The sequence below is a fragment of the Triticum urartu genome, chromosome 4A, assembly GCF_056163025.1.
Source record: "Triticum urartu cultivar PI428250 chromosome 4A, HENAU_Tu73, whole genome shotgun sequence".
Classification (NCBI taxonomy): Eukaryota; Viridiplantae; Streptophyta; class Magnoliopsida; order Poales; family Poaceae; genus Triticum; species Triticum urartu.
In genome coordinates this window covers 80858406-80881658 of record NC_141876.1, presented here as the reverse complement: position 1 = coordinate 80881658, position 23253 = coordinate 80858406, and the positions used below count along the sequence as shown (strand labels likewise).

The 23253-nt window shown below is 43.0% G+C and overlaps 2 protein-coding genes and 1 long non-coding RNA gene across 3 annotated transcripts; 1 reads left to right on the top strand and 2 right to left on the bottom strand.

Moving 5' to 3' along the window:
- Window positions 1–1535: 1535 nt before the first annotated feature.
- LOC147974879 (uncharacterized) lies at window positions 1536–4578 on the bottom strand. The gene is made up of 2 exons (XR_015600367.1): window positions 3718–4578; window positions 1536–3635 (listed from the first exon to the last, which is right to left on the bottom strand). It is a non-coding gene; the product is annotated as an uncharacterized LOC147974879 (long non-coding RNA).
- Window positions 4579–9820: 5242 nt separating this feature from the next.
- On the bottom strand, window positions 9821–10818 carry LOC125553588 (uncharacterized). Its single transcript, XM_048717355.2, has one exon. It carries the CDS (start codon window positions 10740–10742, stop codon window positions 10134–10136), a length of 609 nt encoding a protein of 202 aa, XP_048573312.1. The 5' UTR covers window positions 10743–10818; the 3' UTR covers window positions 9821–10133.
- Window positions 10819–19632: 8814 nt separating this feature from the next.
- On the top strand, window positions 19633–22776 carry LOC125550765 (uncharacterized). The gene is made up of 2 exons (XM_048713845.1): window positions 19633–19886; window positions 20248–22776. Exon 2 carries the CDS (start codon window positions 20360–20362, stop codon window positions 22328–22330), a length of 1971 nt encoding a protein of 656 aa, XP_048569802.1. The 5' UTR covers window positions 19633–19886; window positions 20248–20359; the 3' UTR covers window positions 22331–22776.
- Window positions 22777–23253: the final 477 nt, after the last annotated feature.

Genomic DNA, 23253 nt, shown 5'->3' with positions numbered 1-23253 from the left:
TATCTACGAATATACCTTTTACCCTAAATCAAAATCTTAAAATTTTGACCAATTTTATAGAAAAGAGTAGTAGAATATATAACATCAAATTGATATATCATGAAAGTACATTACAAAACGAATCTAGTGATACTAATTTAATGTCATAAATGCTGCTATTTTTTCCTATAAAGTTAGTCAATATTTTAAAACTTTAACTTAAGACAAAAGCTAGATGTACATTTATTCATGGACGGAAGGAGTATTATATAAACCAAAGTATCAAAAACTGCAATAATTTTGTCTGTAGGTATGAGATAACATGGTTTTACCATAACAGAGTTTTTTTAAAGTATTTACAATACATAGCACATGTTTGGTTGTTGCCATAAAACACTGTATTGCAGCCTAGCCTTTGTGTTCAAACTTCAACCATTGATCAACTGTGGCTGAGAGAACAACAACAACAACAACAACAACAACAACAACAACAACAACAACAACAACAACAACAATAATAATAATAATAATAATAATAATAATAATAATAATAATAATAATAATAATAGTGCCATCACCACATACTTTGACATGGAACTGATGCATTGAGACACACCTAGCTAACATAGTAACCAAACCATCCCCATCTCCTAGTTATAATCCGTCTGCTGGCTGGAGCTGATTAACACGCTCAGCTAGCTAACATACGGGCCATGAGGAGCCCGGAGGGATACCAATCTGAATTGTCTGAATGGAAAACAGCAAAATCGCTATGGTATGACAGGTTTCAGACAAAACATGCGGGCTGTAGCAGCCGACGACAATGGAACAGCCGGCCGGCCAGACTCCAAGCAATCAACAACATCGGCTATGGCGACCACCGGCCAGTGCCAATTGTGATGCTAGGCGCACTCTTGCTCCCCCAGGCGCTGGGGTTTGTCGCTGGCGGACCACACACGGAGCTCCTCGTAACCTCCTGGCCTTCTCGTTAGCAACGACCGGACGGTGTCGAGGTTTTGAGGTTATGCGGCGCGGCGCCGTCCGCAGATACCAGCGGCATTCAGAGTGCAAAAAGGCATGGCCGTGCGGAGGAAGGGGCCGGTGGTCCGCGGGAAGAGGTGGGAGGAGGAGCGATGAGGGAGGATGAAGGGCAGAGTAATCACCTTTGATCTCTCCATTGCCGTCTCTTTCCTTCCCCATGGCCGCCGAGGAAGATTTCTCCAAAGACGAGAGGGTGGCAGCGGCATGGGCGTTGGAACGAGGCCAGAGCGAGTAGCGAGTTGTTGAGGAGAGTGCGGAAGGATAACGACACCAGTCCCTTTTTTTCACCTTCTCTGTTTTTTTTAAAACAGGTCTGGGGTTCTTTTTATTACTAGTAAGCATGCACATGCAACGCACGTTTTGACTAATATAAATAATAACAACCCATGCAAATTTATAAACTATATTGGATGTTGTACAGTTTCATCATAACTTCAAATATTGTGTCAACTAAAACTGATTTCCATCCTTTGTTTAGATCATACATAGTATTTGTAAAAATTCCACTGATGACATAAACAATAATAGGTATACTCATTTCATAATGCAATGCAACTTGTGTTGAGGACAAAAAATGGAAAACCTTTCTCATAAAAAGGTAATCCAGAAAACCTCTTGAACAGTCACAAAATCAAGACAACGAATGAATGAATAGGTCCTCTAATTTAGGATCAAGGCAATGTGGAGGTAGCTCCGGTAATACTTGTTCGGCTTCAGCTGCACCCAATTCTTCTTGTTTGTCCTCTTAACCAGCTATAAAGTGTACTCAACCACATCAGCGATGCGCCGACGCCACTATCTCATCATCTGCACCATCACCACGACAACCAGCACCAATACCTTTATGCTCTCCTTCATCCTTTTGTCACCAGCAAGAACATGTCCCCTGTCCAACCATGCCACACACCGCCCTTGGCATGCAGAGCCATGTCATGGTGGGATGCGCCCAATACTGATCCAGGCATGACCAAATAGGCGAGCCGAGTTCCAATGCTTCAGTTATGGGCATTTTACAACTGGAATATACATTTAAAAATATTTAAATTCTAGTGATAGCTAGATTAGAAATGTACTTGTCAAACTCCAGTGATACCCATCACTTCAAGAAAGAGACAGGGGTGTTCAATGAGGGAAAATGATTACATATAAAATTCAAGTATAAGCGTTGGCAATGGTACATTGTTCCTGGAGTGAGGCATACTGTGCCACTAAAATATTGATGTTAATAAAGCAGTTCAAATTATTCTGTGAGCAAATGTAATTTTTTGTACTCCTTCTAAATAGTACTCCTTCTGTGGCTCACCTCTTCTACAAGTGCCAATACACGTTGAGGCTCTGGGAAATGCTGAAAGTATGGCTACGATTGGATACCATGGATATTACTACTTGGCCGGGGGAGCGATCGATCAAGGATTGGTGGACAAGGATGTCTAGCGCAACGAGGGTGCATAGGAAAGCTATGGCCTCCCTCACAATGCTTGTTAGCTGGACTATATGGAATGAGAGGAACGCGAGGATTTTCCACAACAAGTTCAACCCACCCAGCATCCTATTTATCAACATAAAGAGCGAGGCTAAACTTTGGATCACCGCCGGGGCAAAAAATGTGGGTCTTTTGATGCCGGGAGAGTAATGACCATGATGTAATATTTTTCATTTTTTTTCTCTTTCACAATGTGTTGCAAACTCTTGTCCGTTTCCTTCTTAATTAATGGATGAGGCAAAGCTTTTGCCTCCGTTTCAAAAAAAAATGTAAGTCTTTTTAGAGATTCCACTATAGAGACAACATTCGGATGTATATAGTCGCCTTTTAGAGTATATGTTCACTCATTTTGCTCCATATGTAGTCTATAGTGGATTCTCTTAAAAGACTTATATTTAGGAACGGAGGGAGTACATCAAGGCAATGTCATTGTGGAGGCCAAGGCAGAGACACATCTATGAGCAGTTTTATTGTGCAGGTCAAGGGAGAGTATGACAACTTAGAATTTAAATGCATGACATAGAATCTTCCTTTTCATAAATAGCCATCTTTACTTTTCAAGTGTGTTGAATTGTCCATCAAATAATTTAGAATTTCCCACATTATTCATGGTTATCGAATCGGATTGTTTTATATCTCTCATAAGCAGACTACTTTAATATAAAGAAGCAACTACTGTAGTCCTATATGATTAACTTTAAGGAAGTGTCAAAAAAATTACACGGCAACAAACATGGCTTACGGGTTCAGGTGACATCTAAATAAAACTATTAGCAATTAGGGTATTCCAGTTCGGAAGAGCACAAGAAATAAGTTACTGGCTGTGATAATAGTCAGTGTCCTTACTCAGTTTCCATTCAAAGTTGTGCACCGTTCAATGATGCAGCTCTCTTTAAGCAGCAAAAAATATGATGATGTTCTGCTAAAGGAGTGTATGGAAAGCAAGAGCAAGATAGCCCTATATGATATATGAATTGAAGAGCGTAAAAGGGAAAAGTCATTTTTAGCGATCCATGATACTTAACTTAACTATTAGCACCTTTGAGTATCCAAAGTTCCAAACTTTCCCTCGAGATGTTGGACTCTCATCCAAGAGGGTGCATTCCAGTTTAAGATCACAGTGACAGATTTCCTGCATTTCAAGCATCAGTTCATGGGCAATTGTTTGTTTTCTGCATTGGTTTCCTTCGACAATTTTCAAAAGGAAAGTGTACCATGAAATGGCAGTAGCAGCCTTCAAAAGTAGTTGTTGAAAGAAATATCTCTTTTGTTGACAAGAAAAAAACATAGAAGTTAAATGATTACATCATTAGAGAATAAATAGAAGCACCTCAAATTAAATTTATTTTCTATTTATTAATAATGTAAGTGTTGTACATCAGCTGGAATCACCAAGTAATAAACATATCATAAAAATAAACTTTCAGCTGTTCGATCTGCATTAAGTCTGATGTACTACCTCCATTCCTAAATATAAGATGTTGGGGCAGTTTAACTGAGGTAGTATGTCTTGCTGAAAAATAACTGAAATACTCAGTGATTACTCTCGATTCAGCTCCAAAGTTCAGAGAAAAAATATGTGCTTGCAGTGAAATCTGAAATGTTGGAAGTCTGGCATGAAACATTACCGGTACAAGATGTATCTCATGCAGTAATCAAGGTAATCCCTCGCCGTGTTGTAAGCTCAATCTGAAGTTTACATTGGTGCACGTCGGCCTTATCAAGCGCAACAGATCTCATAGACAAACATAGTAGAGAAATGCAAGTTAAAGATCTATCAGTAGCAAACACGAAAGAAATCATATGAACAACTACATTCAGCCCCAGTCGGTAGTTTCCTAAGTTGACTCATCAAATAAAATTAGTTAGTAGGCACGCCCAACAACAAAGTACTGAAAGATCGAACCTTTGATGTAGAAATTGTGGTAACTCATCTTCTAGTTATTCTAGAAAGTCGGATGAACACCGTGAGCCACAGATACTTGGTGAGAACCGATCCACCTCTTCTCCGGCCTTTGCGGCCGCCGCAACAACGTTCCTGATGGGCCTTCTTCCTTAGCGCTCCTCCTATTGTAGTGACGCCTTCCCAAGATTGGAGGACCACAAGAATTTAAATTAGAAATTGATAGGAATATCCTCACAAATAGAGTGCTAAGAAACTATTAAAAATCCAATGAATTCGAATCCTACAAAGCACTCGACACGGGAGCGCTAACGTACCTTAATTAGCAGCAGCTTCGTGGGTGCAGATGTTGAGGAGCGGTGGGCGGCAGAGGCGGCTGTATTGTCTGTTCGGCGGCGGCGTACCTGGGGTGGCAGGGGAGGAACACCGAGGCTGCGACCTGCTCTCGCGTCCGTCAGAAGAGGATTGGCGGTGGCAGCGGCCTATGCAGCAGAGGAGGAGCTGCGGGGCCGCAGATAAGGGCAGGGAGGTTCGACGGAGGTGGCTATGGGGCGCCAACGACCTTGTGGGGCGAGGGTTGCCGGCGAGTGCTGGGCTGAGAGGCATCGGTGGCTGGTGAAGGAGTTGTTGTGGTCGTTGGCTGGTGAGGGTCGGTCGGCTCCAGAGCGGCGGCTCGGCGACCTGCGGGCCGCGGCGAAGGGCGGCGGCTCGGCGACCTGCGGCCCGCGCCCGGCTGCGGGAGGAACGGCGTGGGGGCACGAGGTCGTGCGGGAGGAACGGCGCGGGGGCGTGAGGTTGCGAGGTCGTGCGGGATGAACGGCATGGGGGCGTGAGGTCGTGCGGGGCCGGGCGAGAGGTCGTGGGAACGTTTTTTTAGCGATTCGAGCTTAATTGCGTGGCTTGTTGTGTTAAACATGCAACAATTACGGGCCATTAAATTTTGTGGATGGACCGATATAATTGCTTGATCTGCCCCTCTCTTCTTTTTATAGGGGTAGTAGATGGCATGCTGAGTAATTAAAGCGTAAAACGCGTTTAGTATGCTGGAGGGATGTAGACCATCAGATTGCAGGTTTTGATGGATAAGATGATCCGGTTCTCCGCCCTCTTTTTTTTTTATAGTGGTAGTAGATATAGAGAAAAAACTGCTGTTTGTCGAATACTACAATATTAAAACAACATTTGTTAGAGGCAATCAAACAGCTCATTGTAAATAAAACTTTAGCAATCTCAAAAGCTGCAGTATTCTCAAAATGTTTAGAAAAAACTTTACTATCAAACGGGGCCTTAGTTGTAGAATTAATTCTATTTTTCTGCCAATGATTATTATAGCAATTCATATTTCGCACATACAACGAAGGCGGTCGAGCAAACATGGACTGCAACGGCGCTATTGGGACTAACATGTAGAGCGATCCTTCTAGCTTTGGGCATAATGTTTAAATTTGCAAACATTTATTCAAATTTGTAAACATTTTTAGAAATTCACAAGAAGATTCCTGAATATATTTAGAAAAAAATGTTTTAATAGAAAAACTGAATGAAATAAGAAATAGGCTAAAAAAACTAAAAGGAAAAAATTGTCAATGCAAATGCGCATAACGCTACATGGGCGGGGCCTGCGTGTTTGCTCGAAATCATTTTTAAAAATAGACTGGAAGTATTTTAGTTGGTAAACCAACCAAAATAAAAAAGTGGTTGATAAACTGGACGAGAAAAATAATCGACAAGACAATATGCACAAGGCACTACATGGGTCGCAACCCTGTTGGCTACATAGTGTTGGAACCATGATCCAATCAGACCCGGGGTCCATTTCAAGGTAAAAACAATAGGGCTCTCCTAGACCTCTATTCCTAAGGAGCTTAGTAATTGTAAGGATATTATTACTAAAATAATGATGAAAATGTTATCACAAAAAATGAGAATGCAATGTGCCAGAGGGGGTAATATTGACCGGTGCGGCAACTACACATTGAACTGTGAAACTATTCTAAAGTAGATTGTTGCACTCAGGTCCATTCACACGCTATTATTTTATTGTGTTTTCTTCACAGCAAAAGACCTATCGGGGGGAAACCATCCATTTATAACAAGTACTCTTCCTTTAAAAAAGGACAGGTACTCTTGCCAAATTCGGTCCAAATGTATGATTATGTGCTTCATGTACAAAAATAAAAATTATAATTATAATTTTCTTTAAAAAAAGGTAGTCAACAGCGTGAGTGATTGATGGGCGTGGCCATTTAACTGCAACCTATTGTTGCATATTGTGCGGAGAAGTAACTATCTTCTTCCTGACCTGAATGCCAAAAAAGATGAAGAATTACAAAAGTCAGTGGCAACTAGCATCCATAGGATATGTTCCTGTTGCAATTCCAAAACTGATGATATGTAAGTTGCCCCCTCCGATCCACAATAAGTGTCATGGTTTTAGTTCAAGTCTAAACTAAAACCACAACACTTATTATGAATCTGAGAGAGTAGTCAGATTGAATTTAATTATAAATTACTTGTGAATGTTACATATCGTGACAAGTAATCCCTCGGTTCTAAATTACTTAGAGTTCTAACTTTTTCCTATATCAAATTTCTTTTAGCTTGACCAACTATTGTTGCAAATTGTGCTGACAAGTGATTATCTTCTTCCTCCCAAAACGGATTCTAAAAGCAGTGCAGAACTGCAAAAGACAGTGGCAGCTCGGCAACATACGGTAAGTGCAACTTCAAAAGTGATTATATCTAAGCTACTAAGTTGAATTCACTATGAATTAATTCTCAATATTCACAAAACCATCCCTCCATTCTAAATTACTTAAAGTTCTAATTTTGTCCTATGTCACATTTCTTGTATATAGATATATACCGCTCCCCCCATCTGCATATACAGGGCCTAATACATTTTTGAAGGTAGCCTTTGTCCAATAATAATGTTATTAGTATATGAGATGTATGATATAAAAATTATATCATTAGAAACTCCTTTCACATACGAAATCGATGGTATGCTTTATGCAACATGCATGTCATATGTTATTGTGCTAACCTATGATCAAAGATGACCTCGCAAAACGTATTAGGCCCTATATATGGATGGGGGGAGTACCTTTCTATTTTTGCGGGGGGGCGGAGGGAGTACCATCTATGAAACTGAATTAGTTTACTTATTCCCTATAGGATATATTTTCATTCAATATACATCAGCATTTCTTTTAATATTTGGTCAAGCTTGAGTAAAGTTTTAGCTTTTAGGACAACACTAAAATTTCAGGTAATTTGAATCGGAAGAAATAAAAGACGGATGGAGCTCAGCAACAAGAGAGCCCGGAGACATGCCAAATCCTTTCGGCGTGCAATTTAATTATTCATTGTAAAACTCAAACTATTTAAGCGAATCTCTCCTGCATTTAGAATAGCTCAAAGTTCACTATCAGATAGCAACGTGCCGACGTGATCAATCATACGCATTTGAACTCAAATTAGCAAGTACTCCGACGTGACATCCATCTGCTTTTCCTGTTGCCAGCCATTACTATACGGCGGCTTGCGGCGATCCCGCTGAAGTTTTATTGCTAACTTATAGACTTGTCTGCCCACTCTCACCCGCATCGCCTCAGAGATTTGGAAATTTAGTGAATGGAGCGCAGCTACTCGACAAATAATGCACGGCCACGGGCAGTCGTACGTCCCCACGAACATTTAACAAACGTTTCGGATCCGCTTCAGCCAGTGGGATAGATCCAAGCGATTCTGTTCTACGGTAGGCAGGACGGCCAATAATGCCACATTTTTTCGTCGCGCTATATGTTTTTTCTACACTCTTTTGTTTCAAAAAAAAATTCACCAAAGCGTACCACATTAATACAAAGATAATAGCATCAATTACACCCGATTTATGCAACAGCGTACTATTCACACCTAGTCAGAATATTGGGGATGCATACACCCAAAAAGATAATGGGAATCAGAAAAGAAACAAAGAAATCGGACGTGACTAACCACACGCAGCAACACTATTGTCTTGGACAACATAGGGATTACAAGAAATGTCTCCACAAGCAACACCTTTGACAAGTAAACACTACGTAGGCGCCGTATCTACCAATAGAGGGTTGATCGTTGGTCCTCACCCCAAAGAGCATGCCTATGCAATATCCAAAACAATACCTTCATCAAACATACCATGTGTACACACCGTCAATGCCTGATGCAACCGTTGAAAGTCAGACGTTGGGTTTCCAACCAAAAGTTCAAGATCTTGTACTATAGGTTCATGCCACTAATAGTGGGTTTTTAATATTTATCATACCACCAGAAATAGCTATTCTTAACCAGAGAATGTGGGTTCCAACCATTAGAATTTGTGTAAGTGCAAAATAATAAGAAAAATGTTGAACGATGACCATGACTATTATATGAGAAATAACTATTGTACATCATGTGACCAATAACCGCTCTTAGTTTTTTTAAAAAAAATCCCAAGTACAACATAAACAGGCGCTCACACAACGCCTATTGAAAAGGAGTGTCAACAAAATTTCAAGATTGAAGAAATCACCATAGTGTCGTCCAATCCCCGCTACCAATATTAGAATAATGTCCTCCCCATTCTATCCCTGTTACAACGATGAGCCTAGCGCTGACGGACACTATATGGAGGTGTGTTTTCGTCGGATCTTCTTGAATTCGATCGATGCTGGTCTTTGGTGGATCTTCTTGGATCCGCCTGTCATTCATTTTAGACGGTTCCGTTTGGATTTGGCCGACCCTCATCTTCATTGGTGTGTTTGCAGGTATGACCCCTCTGATCTACCCTTCTCATCTTTGGTGACGGTTGTTTTCTGGTTTGTTGCTCCTTTGCAGTAGCACGACGACTTCTTGAATGCCTACTACAATTTAATTTTTCTCACTTCAGTGAGGCACGGGCAATGATGGCCAGACGCTTTCGATGCGCTTCGTTGCTTGTAGTTACCGCAATGTGTTTCATGGATGCAGCTGTATTTTTTCTTTAACTTTTGGAGAACTTTTGTATTGTGTTGCATATTATTAATGGGTCAGAGGACTTCTTCGTGAAAAAGAAGAAATCACCTCGTTGCCTCCCATGAAGAAATATTCCGTCAGGCATGGCCTCTAAGCTAGAGGTTGGTCCCTGATGTGATATGGTACAATAATCCTCCTAACCACCGAATCAATTAGTGTAATAGCATTATGCACGCATATAAAGACAACAACGATCTATTGGTTACTTTTGAATTCTGGTCGTATTCAAATTGTTGACGCCTGGTGCTAGCCGGCGCAATTCTTGAACACTCGCCAAAGAAATCTAAAGCTTTGGGAAGGTTCATATACTCATACATTACCGTAAATATACCAAAAATAGATATTACTCAAAAGCATCATGTCTTCCTACGGTATAATTTCGAAAGTTTGGCAAAAGCTTGACTATTTAAACATGGTAGTAAGACACATGCGTTATTTACATATATATACAAAGAGCCATATAAGATATATCGGTTGATATATCACTTTTTTCTCAATTATATGTATGAAGCACATCCACTAAGTAGAATCGAGAATACCATCAAAGTACAAGCAAAAGAAAATAAAAAGAAACGAAAAGAAAAGGTGAGATTTCTTTTCGATATTTTCCCACCACTCGCTCGCTGCACACATCCATTATTTATGTACCTGGTTGAGCCCACACAGTTGATGGATCTCGAAGGGCCCTTATCTCTTGCCGGGCCGGCCAGCACGGCCCTGGCCCGCCCGCCCGACGGCCACCACCGGTCGGCGTACGACGAAGGCGCCCTCGGCGACGCCCATGGCGTTCTTGCAGCCGTACAGGTCCAGCAACCCTACCACCCCGCCAGTGGCGATGGACCACCGCCGCGGCCCGGCGCGGACGGCCGACGCCGGCTTCGGAGGAAACAGCGCGTCGATGTCGATGGCGTTGGTGCGCTCCCTGGTGCACTCTGCCAGCGCGGCGGCAAAGGGGTCGGCGGCGGCGGCGCCGGGAGCGCCCGGCGCCGATCGGTTGGCGCGGCGTCGGGAGGGCGGCGCGCGGATCGGCGGCGGGAGCGGGAGCGGCGGGGACGGGGAGGCGGCAGGGCCCGCGGCGCCGCGGAGGAAGGAGTGGCTCTTGGGGATGCCCGGGTGGTGCTCCCAGGAGAAGGGGATGGAGGTGGTGCGCGGGGAGGGCGACGGCGAGGAGGCGGCGGAGGAGGCCGTGGAGAAAGACGACGACGAGGAGGACGACGACGAGTGGGAGGCCGCGCGCTGGCGCCGGTGAGCCTGGGCCGGCCCCGTCGGCAGTGGTGGTTGCGTCCGGGTCGTCATGGGCACGAGAGAGGAAGCTGGTAGCTGGCTAGATGGTCGCTGAGTGTGGGCAAGGCGGGGACACAGCACAAGGGGCACATAAATACGTACGCTAAGTACTATGGTGGAACTATTAGCATTTGAGCCCCTTCTTTTTGTCAAAATTACATGTACGGCTGGTTTATTCGTTTGTCCTTTTTTATATATATCTCATTTCCTTTTTCCATTTCCCTCTTTCCTGGCTGCTAAGTGCCAAGGGAATGGGTCCTCCATTTTACTTTTTATTTGAAAAGTTGATTCGTTGTTATAAAATGATGAATCGAAGGCTGCTTAGAAGTTCGTTGAATTGCCGCGGATAGCGCCTCTGATTCCCAACTTGAAAACATTATTTCTTCAGAGTAGGCACGGCAGCACAATTTCAACTTGAAAACATTATATAACGTCCTCAAAAAGTTGGATTATAAACAAAGTAAAGCAGGGCCGGATGGAATCCATGCAGCTTCGTTTTTCTACAAAAATCAAATGAGGTCTATCCACACAAATTAAATTGCTGATGTATTTTATGGTTACGCGCACTAGTTAATTAGCACCAAACAAGGATACCGTGTTGGTTTGCAACTTTTCTTCTCTAGTGCTCTATTTCCTAAATCCCTCACGCGGGCCTTTAATTTCGGCGTCTCAGAAATAGTTTAATTTCGCCATCTTTGCGCTCAATCTGATTAGTAGGTACAATCTACCATATATGTTAAACATATATGGATGACTTGGCTTCTATTTCGAGCTAATGGACAAATTAACAATGTTATTATGTTAGTTAGTAATAAGTATGTACATGTGCTAGCAGATAGCTTAGCTTTGTTTTCAGCTAAAGAGAGAAATTAACAATGTGAATGCATACTCTTGTAAAGTCTTTGCTTCAATTGTACAGCACTGAAGTGATGTGGTGGGCTCGTATAAGATCGTACTGCACATAACGTATACGTACGCGATGTACGCTTTGGGCACGTATGCAGTGGGTGAAATGTGGCACGTACACGTATGTAATGGTTATCCGTAGAAGGGAGGACGAGTGAGATGCAAGGCCAGCTAGCAGCTGGCTGCCTTTCTTTCTTGCCATACACATTCAGAATCCGGTTTCCAGAAACCCACGGACGTACCATGCACGTACTGCATTCAGGGAGCTTTGTACCCTGAATCTTCCGCTCGCCGCTGCTTCTTCTCCTTACAGCGTGCCATTTATATTTGGAGGTGGAGGAGGTTGAAAGCAACGTAGAGCAGCCGTCACTCGGAGATGTTTGCAGGGAAAGAAAGAAAATTACTTACTACTACTTGTTTCATATCGTAAATATTTGCGGGGAAAATGGAAGCAAGAATTCACTGTACTGTTTATTTATTTTTTGAAAAACATATGAACTTTATTCAACTGATATAACGGATACATCGTTAGTGAGGAAAGGTACAAACTCATTCATAGGCTCCTCAAACAAATCAACAGTAGAAGAAAATCTTGCTAATCTAGCGAGCTCGTTCACAACTTTATTTGCTTCTCTATTACAATGTTCGAGTCTAGAAATAGGAAAATCACAAGCTAAGAAATAGCAATCAGCAAAAAAATTCGCCGCTACTCCTGCCGACCGTCCGCCATTATTCATGGTTTCAATGACCTCCACATTATCAGAATTTATAACGAGATGATTACATCCCGCCCGCTGCGCTAGGGATAGGCTGAATCTAAGAGCTCAAGCTTCTGTTGTTAGAACGTCCACACAATGATCTATTCTTCTTAAAAGAACCCGCGGTAAAGTTACCTTTATCGTTTCTTGGAACAACCCTCGCCATACCCTTAAGAAGGTCATGATCAAAAGAAGCATCAACATTAAGTTTCATAAATACCTCTGTTATAGTAGCCTTTGGAGATGATGCAACAACATAATTAGCCGAAGGAGTTTGTATCCCCGTTGAAATCTATTTGACATCTTGAATGCTCTCCTTATGCACTAGTTTGCGTCTTTCCCATCACAAATCCCAGAATGAAATGGCAATCATCTCCCGAATGTCAACCTCCAAGAATTCACTGTAGGAGTACTGTTGGTTGTGCATTGGGTGGATCGAAGATCAACCTCCAACAAGTGGAATGATGATGAAAGGTCCCTGAACACTCGCAAAAAAAAAGGCCCCCTGAACAAAAGGAACACATTTGATGCCCGGCCGCTGAACTGAATGGCCCATTCAATGTGTCTGTACGCGCAACATAATGATTCCTTACGCATGAGCGCCGTACGTATACTCATCACCTAATCGACTGTGCCTTACTGTATTTTCTCGTGCCGAATAGAGAGAACTTGGCTCCGGGTAGTGGACGACTGGACTGGACTGGACTGCTCGAGGGGAGATGGTGAGGCGTTGTGAGTCGGTTTTTGCTGCGGTTGGTGGCTGGATGTACGCGTGCGTGCCTGCCCCTGGGTGGTGGTAGATAGGATTGGAAGAGCGTGCGTGCGTGCGTGCCTTCGTTTCCAGTCTTCTTCCCGGGTCTTTTTTTTAGCCTCAGTCTCGCATGCCTTTTGCCCTCTCCCTGTCTCCCCCCGTTTCGTATGCAATGCCCATGGTTGACTTTGAGGCGTGTAAAGTGCATACTTACATAATGTAGTTGTCGTGACGATAGATGGTGTGCTTTGCATAACGGCGACATCGCGCCCTGCGATTGAGATCGAGTACGGCCCCGTTAGGTGCTCCTCCCTGGGCCTTGTCAGGTGTTCCGTTTCCCCCCCTTCCGTAACATAGTCGGTACGACGTCTCAAAGAAAAGAAAAAGATAGTCGATGCAAGAAATGGTTTCTCCGCGAAGACGCATGAACCCGACACTGTCCTGTCCAACATCGTCACTCACTGAACTCTGAACGAACCAGTTTGTCATACTATGTTTGTGGTCAATCTGGCCATGATCTCGCTCCCTCTTTCCTGGTTTTTTCACCGAAATCTCTTTCCCGGTTTTCAGGGAGAAAAACTATGCTCTTCTCCCATCCCGCACACTCGATTTGCGCATTCAAGGAAAGGAATGTGAAATTTACAGGGTTTCATATGTCAGATCAGCAGCACACTAAGTGAGCAATGCAGGCTACAAAATGTAGACTTAAACCCATTTCAGCATCTACTTCACGGGGGAATGGTATTTTTCCCGTGTGTGATTTTCGGCTCGAGGTACACAAGTGAGACATGATTTTGTGTTCTTTGTTGAGTTGTGATGGCTAAACTCGTAGTACAAACCAAACAGAGGAGCAGTGACAAGATTCTGGAGTACAAAAAATGGTTCCCACATCTCTCAACTGGCACAGTCAGCTGGCCAACCATGTTTGATTGTTACATACACCTACATAAAACAGGACGACGAACTGTTACCAGCTACCTGAACAAGTGAACAGAACAGGACAACTCCTAGACCAAGGTACGCACACAGCTTCAGCCTGACGTGTTGATTTGTGCTACCAGCTACCTGAACAAGTTTTGAGAATTTCTGTCGAATTTTCTGTTCATATGATCCTGAAGTGCAGAAACGCTGCCCTCGTGAGTTCGGTAGGCTCTCGTTTTCTGATAAACAGGTTGCATGCATGAATGCAAAGAGTTGATGTGAATCTGATCAGTTCAGTTCCCTGTCACTTGCACCTTTTTGTGGGAATTAAGGCATGTGCTGTTTAGCCTGAAGCAGCCTGTAGGACTGACGGAGCACGCACCTATTTGGGTTTCATGAATCATGATAACCACTGCTGACATCGACCCGACTACTAAATCAAAGTATTATAAACTGTAGATTAACTGGTAGTGCGTATGTATTTCCTCATTCCCGAATTACTTGTCTTAGATTTGTTTAACTATTGATGTATCTAAACATGTATAATTTGGGAGGAGGTAATACAATACTATTTAAGTTCAGTGTAAGTAACTACTTTTGTTAGCAAAATCCACTGCTACAATTAAAAAATTAACCATTGCAAGATGACAAATAACTAGATCGAGATCGTTCATCTGCACAAGAGAGAAGTCGAGGAAGAAAGTGGTGAGTGTTGTCTGGCCGACAGTCATGCATCCTAAAGTGTCAACCTCTGCATATCTTCTCGCCACAGAGATGAATCGTTTTGATAACAGCCCTATACTACTAGTACTACACTGCTACTCGTACTGCGTGTTACTGACGAGATACATGCTGGATCTTCACTGGATTGGCCTGGGCGAGGCAGCTTCTCCGTCCTTGTCCGAGATCGTTTTCAGTGCTCAAATTCGCGATCAATTGATCGGCGCTCATAGAGAACGAAAGCGATCACTGAGCTCTCACGAACAGTGAAGTTGGATTAGTGCAGCAAGCTACTCCTGTCAGGACGCTGAGATCACATGCAGTTGAGAAGTGACTTCTGGCTACAGGAGCACTAAATGCTTTGTAGCCTTAGGCTGAGGACCCGATTTGGATGTCATAACAGGAGGACTAACTAGGTTCGTGAAGTTCGTGACTTGGTGACACGTCCAGATTTTCAGCACTTTCTGCAAAGGCACTCAACTCTGGTTTTGCTTAACCATCAGGAATCGGCTCCCCTGTTCCATTCCATAGAAATGAAACCAAATGTTCAGACAATATTCGATAGGTGTTCAGAAATCATGCACTTTTACCCAAAGAACATGATGTGTTCCAAAATTCTTGGACCGTTGTCCTGGATACAATGGTTCCTTGGGCGCAGGTGTCGAAACTCCCTGATCGAAGCTAGTATTTTCAAGGGGATGCGTAGGCCCATGGGAGAAGTTCTTCAAGTCCAAGTGAAGTTACATGCGGGCTTCGTTGAGGAGGTTGTTCGAGTACGAATAAAAATTGATGTCAATATGAAGCTTACACGATTTGTTTCGAAAGATAGGAAGGGGTGGCACCAGGTGAAGTAGGAGAAGCTTTCTGATGTAAAAAGAAAACAGAAACGATAAGTACCGAATGTTCCTGTAGTCGGTGTGTGTTGGTTTAGTTTGTGCCGGCCTGCGTGTCTGGAACTGCTTATTGCCTGTGATGTTGTCTGCACTATCTTCTTCTGTGTTGGCTTTTGTTGGCCTTGGTGTGGTTGCTTTGAGACCTTGTGGTACGTTTGATGGCTTTATTAATTAGGCTAGTCATAGTGTAACTTAGCTAGTAACATAGCGCATTTTGAGAAAATTCTGCTTATGTGGCAAGTAATTAATGAGAGGTGGTAACATAAGGCTGGTCACATGGGGAGGAACTTAGAAGTAACATCACACACTCTAATACAACTTTGCTTATGTGTCACATATTTAATGAAGAGAGAGGTGCTTGTGGTAACTAGCTAAGTTACCGAAACATCACACACTCCAAGAAATAATGAGTCTATAACCTAATAAATACATTGTTGCATGACGCTACATAGATGTTCCTACCCACTATGGAGGTAGTAACATAGTCTAGGGAAGTGTGTAAGTTACTAGACTATGTTCTTGCCCATTGTGAACAGCCTAATACGTTACTATAACGTAACGATTTTCAATACAAGATGAGTCTATGAGCTAATAAATGAAGCCATCTACGATACTACTACTATGTTACTTTGCATTATGAAGGTAGTAACTTAGACTAGTGTCATATGCAGTCTAAGTTACTCCCCACTATGACCAGCCTTAGTGGTTGGGGGCACGTCCTTGGCGCGTCTCTTGAGGCGGGATTGTGTGCTCTAAGGCTAGTCATAGTGGGAGTAACTTAGCTAGTAACATAGCGCATTTTGAGAAAATTCTGCTTATGTGGCAAGTAATTAATGAGAGGTGGTAACATAATATGTTACTGTAACATAACGCTTTCCAAGATAAGATGAGTCTACGAGCTAATAAATGAAGCCATCAATGATACTACCACTATATTATTTTGCATTATGAAGATAGTAACTTAGACTAGTGTCATATGCATGACACTAGTCTAAGTTACTCCCCACTATGACCAGCCTAATCAAGTTGTTGTAGAGTATCTGTTAGTATTAATGTTAATGTTAATGTTAGGAGACAGGGAGCATATTCTTTGTGTATTGACCGTGCACAGGATAGGGCTGCAGATCGACTAGCCTTTTTGTGCAGAGTGGAGCATCAAACAGAGTTGTGGTTGCAGATCGCCCCAGATGCCCTCACTAGCCTATTGGCTACAGATTGTAATCCTATTACTTGATATATAAAGCTTCCTTTTCCACCACAAAAAAAACTAGCAAGATGCCCGTGCATTGCACGAAACATCAGGATGGATTTTTTTTACAAAACACCTGTTTGTGATTGACCCATGCGGGAGTAATCTCATGTGTAAAAACTAATGATATCTCAAGAAAGTTGAGAGATAAGGTGAGGAGGAGTAGGGTGTGGTGGTTGGACTGAGCGGAGGCACGGGGATGGACGACACCGCCAGCAGCCATCATGCCAGATTGTCCCAGGGGTTTCCTTTTTTAATTGCTCAACAATGAGGCTATGTGAGATAAAGATGAACGAAGGGAGGCCTTATCTGTGAATGTGGAGAGAGGTGCGGATATCTTTTTGCAAAATTGTCATAATTTGCTTTCTATCCATCAAATATAGATCGGGATGGTCTATATTGCAAGATGACAGACACACCATCATCACCAACTCGATTTTTTTAATAAAAATAGAGATATGCATACTTAATTGAAAATATAGACGGTCCAGAACTCATTTCTTGTACATGTTTGCAATATTATAGATGGAGCTGATGGGGTTCGCCGGCACAATAAAATCTCCGTAGTAAAGATGGACACATGGATAACACCGGCAATCGAATTATAACAAACATCCATTACACATAGAAAGAGCCATAGCTGTAATAGATGTTGAACTGTAGGTAAATTAAACCACAATATTGCTTTCATGATGGTATAAGCAGCTAGATTCTGAAAACTATATGAACTTGTCAAAGAAATTGTTAGATCCATGGAGTCTGATGACCTGATGCACATGCTGACTTTATAAACCTTTTCTTCCTCAATATTCTACAACAATGGTAGCAAAAGTGATTCTTAATGTTACACTGAAAAAAAACTTATATTGTTCAATTTTTTTTGAAAGGGGGTACTTTATTACTTAAATAATTTAAGCATTACAACCGATTCCTACATAACTAATATGCACACAGCAAAAACGGTACTCTCAAACAAATGAAAAAGAAAAAGGCGAAAAAAAAACATAAAGAGTCCGTATAACGCCTGAAGCGAAGGGGGGCCGATTCTAAGATCATGCTGCCACCCATGTTGTGTAAAAGTATCCCTCGTCGAAGCCTCCAATCATGTACACACCTTCGTAAATATCAATTCTTCGCACGTTGTAGAGAGGACCATAAACGAAGAGTCCCAGTACATCTGTAGATAACCTGCATTAGAGAAGTACTTTTATTGTTAAAAACCTTATCATTTCTGCATAGCCAAAGCGACCAAATAACGACAAACGCTCCCACCCTGAGAAGAGTTCTAAACCTGTGAAATCCCATGTAACCAACTGCAAAATACATTAACAACACTACAAGGAATATACAAGCCAGAAGCTATTTGGATAACTGACTATATAGAACGAGCATATTTGCATTGGAAGAATAAATATTTTATTGTCTCGTCATGGTGGCAAAAGAAATAAAAAATAACATATACTGTATCAACTCTAATGCACTGTGTCACTAATGAGTAGTGACTACAAAAGATCTAGGTGTAATGGATATTTATCTTTTGTCGCTTTGTATTAAATAGGCATATGGAAAATGAGAAAAGCTCATGTCACATGAGATTTAGAATCCTGAATTTGGGTTAGATAAGTAAAAGTCATACCATGCCCTAGAAACAAGGATTATAAATGTCGACGTCATTTCCACTAGATTTATAAAGTACTTCCATCCGGAGTGTAATTGGACTAGTTGCAAAACAGAATGAGCGGTCGGTTGCAACAATAATATTTGATTCATTCCAATTATCAACCAAGGTTCAATGTTTGAAGGAGTATTAAGAACAACAACTTCAAAACCTGCAAGTTAAATTGGTAGAGATTTGCACATAAAACAAAACAAATATACGAGAACCACATAAATGTAGGTCATAATGTTTAGCTCATTATCTACACCTAGTGGGCGAGAAGATGAAATCCGGCCGCCGTAGCACACCCTGGCTGAGGCGGTTGCCCGAACGACTAGGAATGTGGTTGTGGTGCTCCTACCGCTATTGGGAAGCTGCAGATCTTGGGCAGAGCCGCCCTCGTCATGTCGGCTGATAACCAAGAGCTTGGAAGAGCAACGGCTCGACCGTGGCCACACCAGTCACTTGGGGAAGGGGTGACAACTATTCGAGCTCGAAGGTGAGCCCTGGTGTTGTGGCAGCCATATCGGATGACAAAGGGGCGAGAAGCTGCCATAATCGATGCAAATCGAGCAACGACGGATGGACTCGACGGTGGGCACGGACATCCGGAGCTGCGGGAATGTGCGGTTGGGAGCTACGGGAATGGACGGTGGGGTGACGGTTGGGCCTGGAGGTTACAGCGGAGGTGGCGGTGGGTCAGGCGGAGAGGGAACTTCTGTGGAGTAGTTGGCTTTCATGACTGCCTTTTGGTTTTATGGCACCAAGTGTAGCAGCGCTGCAAATATGCAATAACTGAAGTGCAAAATTTATGGCTGTCCCACAAAATTGGCATCATCATTTATGGATAGCTGTTGGAGCAGTGTTCTTTTTTTTTGACCAAAGTGCCCTAAACAACAGTTCTTTTATCAATGTCTGTTGTTTTTTTCATGTAAAAATGTCTTTTTTTTTTCAATATCTGGTGCTGGAGATGCTCTAAAGACGCGCCGGTCCATCTCTGCCTGACGGTAAAATGAAATCTCTCCATCCACCGTTAGGCATGCCAGCGAGCGATCCGTGCCGTCAAAAATCGTCGCCTCCATGGCTAGACTTTTCCCCTTCTTCCGTTATCCTTTCTTCCTCCTCCGTCCGACCCATATACTGTAACTAAAATCTCTTCTGTACCACCGCTGTGCCCTAGGGCCGCCGCCGTCCGACCCCGCCGCCCGTCCCCGGCCGCTCCCGTTCCATCGCGCCTCCCCCCGCCCGTCCCCCCGCCGGCGTCTCCGCCCCGTCCGCAGCCTTGAACATTGGTTTTAAAGGTACGAGCTTTCTAGTCATCCAGTGCCTGCTCTTAATCCCAAACCAACCTCCACAAATTTTGGGTGTTCACCCGCCGCAACGTCTAGATCCACCCCTTATTTTCCATGGCTCATAAGATTAGATTTTTCTTTCCTTCGGCGCGCGAGATCGGTCTCAGTCCACGCCTCACGCCGTAGGCCTTGCAAGCCAGCGTGCAGATTCAGTTTTCCTCTAAAAAATGGGGGTTGGGGAGGGTTGGTGTGCCGCTGGATGGGCTCTTTCTGGCGTTAGTGAATTACGTGCTTGTACTGAATACTGTTACTTCTTATACCACTGGAATGGCTCTTTCTCTCGTTAATAGGGTTGTGCTAATATTTGCAGGGCAGTGCTTAAGAAGGTGTGGAGCAAAATCTTTTCAGTCACTATCGAGTTGTCTGGTGTTTTTATCACTCAAAGTAAAGTAATTTTATCCGGCCTGTAGAGCTGCTCAAATATGGAGGACAGCCAGGTATTAGTTCATGCGGAAGACAGTCAGGCTTTAGTTCATGCCGAAGACAGCCGGGCTTTAGTTCATGCGGAAGACAGTCGGGCTTTAGTTAATGCGGAAGACACCCAGGCTTTAGTTCAGGCCGAGGACAATCAGGTTTTAGTTCAGGTGGAAGATGGCGATGTTCTAGTTGAGGGGGATGAAGACCAGATTTTACTCGAGCCAGAGAAGGACCCTGTACCGCGTGAGCAATTCCTTTTCATTGGTCAAGAGTTTACCAATGTTGACACTTGCCGGAGTGCCATCAAGGATATGGCTGTTGCTCTGCATTTCCAGCTCCGCGTCGTGAAATCAGATCGTAGCCGATTCATTGCCAAATGCAACACAGAAGGATGCCCGTGGCGTGTGCATGTGGCCAAGTGCCACGGTGTTCCAACTTTCACGGTCCGGACATTGCAAGGAGAGCACACATGTGAGGGTGTTCAGGACCTACATCATCAGCAGGCTACTGTTAACTGGGTGGCTAGGTCTGTTGAGGCAAGGCTAAGAGATAATCCGCAGATTAAGCCAAAAGAGATATTGCAGGATATTCGGGACCAGCATGGGGTTGCTGTGTCTTATATGCAGGCATGGCGCGGAAAGGAGAGAAGCATGGCTGCTGTTCATGGTACCCTTGAGGATGGATATCGCCTTCTTCCTGCATACTGTGACCAGATTGGAAAGACAAATCCTGGTAGCGTTGCAGTATACAAAGGGGCTGGGCCAGAGAATTCCTTCCAACGGCTCTTTGTTTCATTTCATGCATCTATTTATGGTTTCTTAAATGCGTGTAGACCCCTTTTGGAAATTGACAAGGCAGATCTAAAGGGCAAGTATCTTGGGACATTGCTATGTGCTTCGGCTGTTGATGCTGATCACATGATGTTCCCTGTAGCATTTGGTGTTGTTGATTCTGAAAGTGATGAGAACTGGATGTGGTTTATTTCAGAACTGAGGAAGATGCTTGGTGTTAACACAGATAAGATGCCTGTCTTCACAATAATCTCTGAGAGACAACCACAGGTGGTTGAAGCGGTCGAGGTCAACTTCCCAACTGCTTTTCATGGATTTTGCTTGAGATACGTGAGTGAGAATTTCCGCGAGGAGTTCAAGAGTCCTAAACTTCTGAACCTTTTCTGGAGTGCCGTTTATGCTCTCACAACAGCAGAATTTGATTCAAAGGTAAAAGATATGATGCAAGTTCAAGATGTCATGCCATGGTTCCAGAATTTTCCACCAAACCTCTGGGCAGTTGCTTACTTTGAGGGTATCAGATATGGCCATTTTAGTCTTGCGATAACTGAGATATTATATAACTGGGCCCTGGAGTGTCATGAGCTTCCCATTGTGCAAACTGTTGAATACATCAGGCACCAACTAACCTGCTGGTTTACTGAACGTCAGAACTTGGCCCTATCCCTTAACTCAGTTCTTGTTCCATCTGCTGAGAAACTTATTTCTGAATCCATTTCTGATTCAAGATGTTATCAAGTACTCAGAGCAAACAAGGTGGAGTTTGAGATCGTGTCATCTGAGCGAACAAACATTGTGGATACTCAAACCAGGTTCTGCTCGTGCCGTCGCTGGCAAATTTATGGTATTCCATGTGCACATGCTGCTGCTGCACTACTTTCATGTGGTGAAGATCCTCGCCTGTATGCACATGATTGCTTTAGTGTAATGAAGTATAGGGAAACTTACTCTCAGCGGATCTATCCAATTCCAGACAGGATCCACTGGAGCAATTCGTCCTCTGGGCCGCGAGGCCTATACAAATCAGACATGATACTTCGCCCACCAAAGATCCGAAGGCCTCCTGGCCGTCCCAAAATGAAGATTCTCAAGATGGAAAGCTTGAAACGGCCGAAACGGATCGTTCAGTGTGGCCGGTGTCATCTTCTTGGGCATTCTCAGAAAAAGTGTTCATTACGAAGCTGACATATATTTCTATCCATCTCCCTTCTTTTATGTCCAATAGTACTAGCTTTCAGCAGTTCCCTTGTTGGCATTTGGCAAGATAGGCAAAGTTCTTTCTGTTTCTTCAGATTAGAGAGTACTATCATGTATCCGGCGATGATTATAGGTCATTTTTCTGCACATATTTTCATGTAACACGGGGCCGGCTATCTCCCCTGTGACAGCTTCTCATTAGTTATTTGTTATTCAAGTAGATAGAAGAAATTGTGCTGGTTATTGTTGGTGTTGAGAGGCTGTAAGCGAGGACTGACTTCTTAGAACCATGAACAGTTAAAATAATTATTATAACTGTTCCCTGTTTTTAGGTGCAAAATCTAGAAGAGTTTGTAAGGGAGGTTGCTAGCGTTAGTGCATATGTATGAATTTATGCTCAGACTTGTGAGGACCCTTCCCTGTTTCTTCCTGTACATGTCTGCTTTTTATGACTGCAAAGTTGCATGGATACTCTCATACAGTACATGAAAAAGTTAAAATAATTATAGTATATGTGTTTGTTTAGCATAACAAATTGTGCCGCGGGTGTCCTGTTTTTGGAAGTGACCATGTATGTTTTGGGAGAAGGCTGCAGATGATATTTTTCTTTACAGGTATTTTTTGTACTAAAGAAATTACCCTGCTTATATATTATTATTCAGTAATGATTGATTTGTGGACGTTAGTATCATCTGCCCAATTAAGCCTGCTACAGCGTTGGTATCTTCAGTCCTATATGCTTGTTTGACAGTTTGGGAATGCCACGTTTAGCTGCAAATGATATGGTTCACCCGGGCCGGTGGGTTCGTTCACCTTCAAGATTTGGGAAAGAAACGCATATAGAAGAACACGGTAATCATATCAGTAGAATGAAAGTTATTAGAGGTCATGTCAAGTAGGAGGTGTACAAT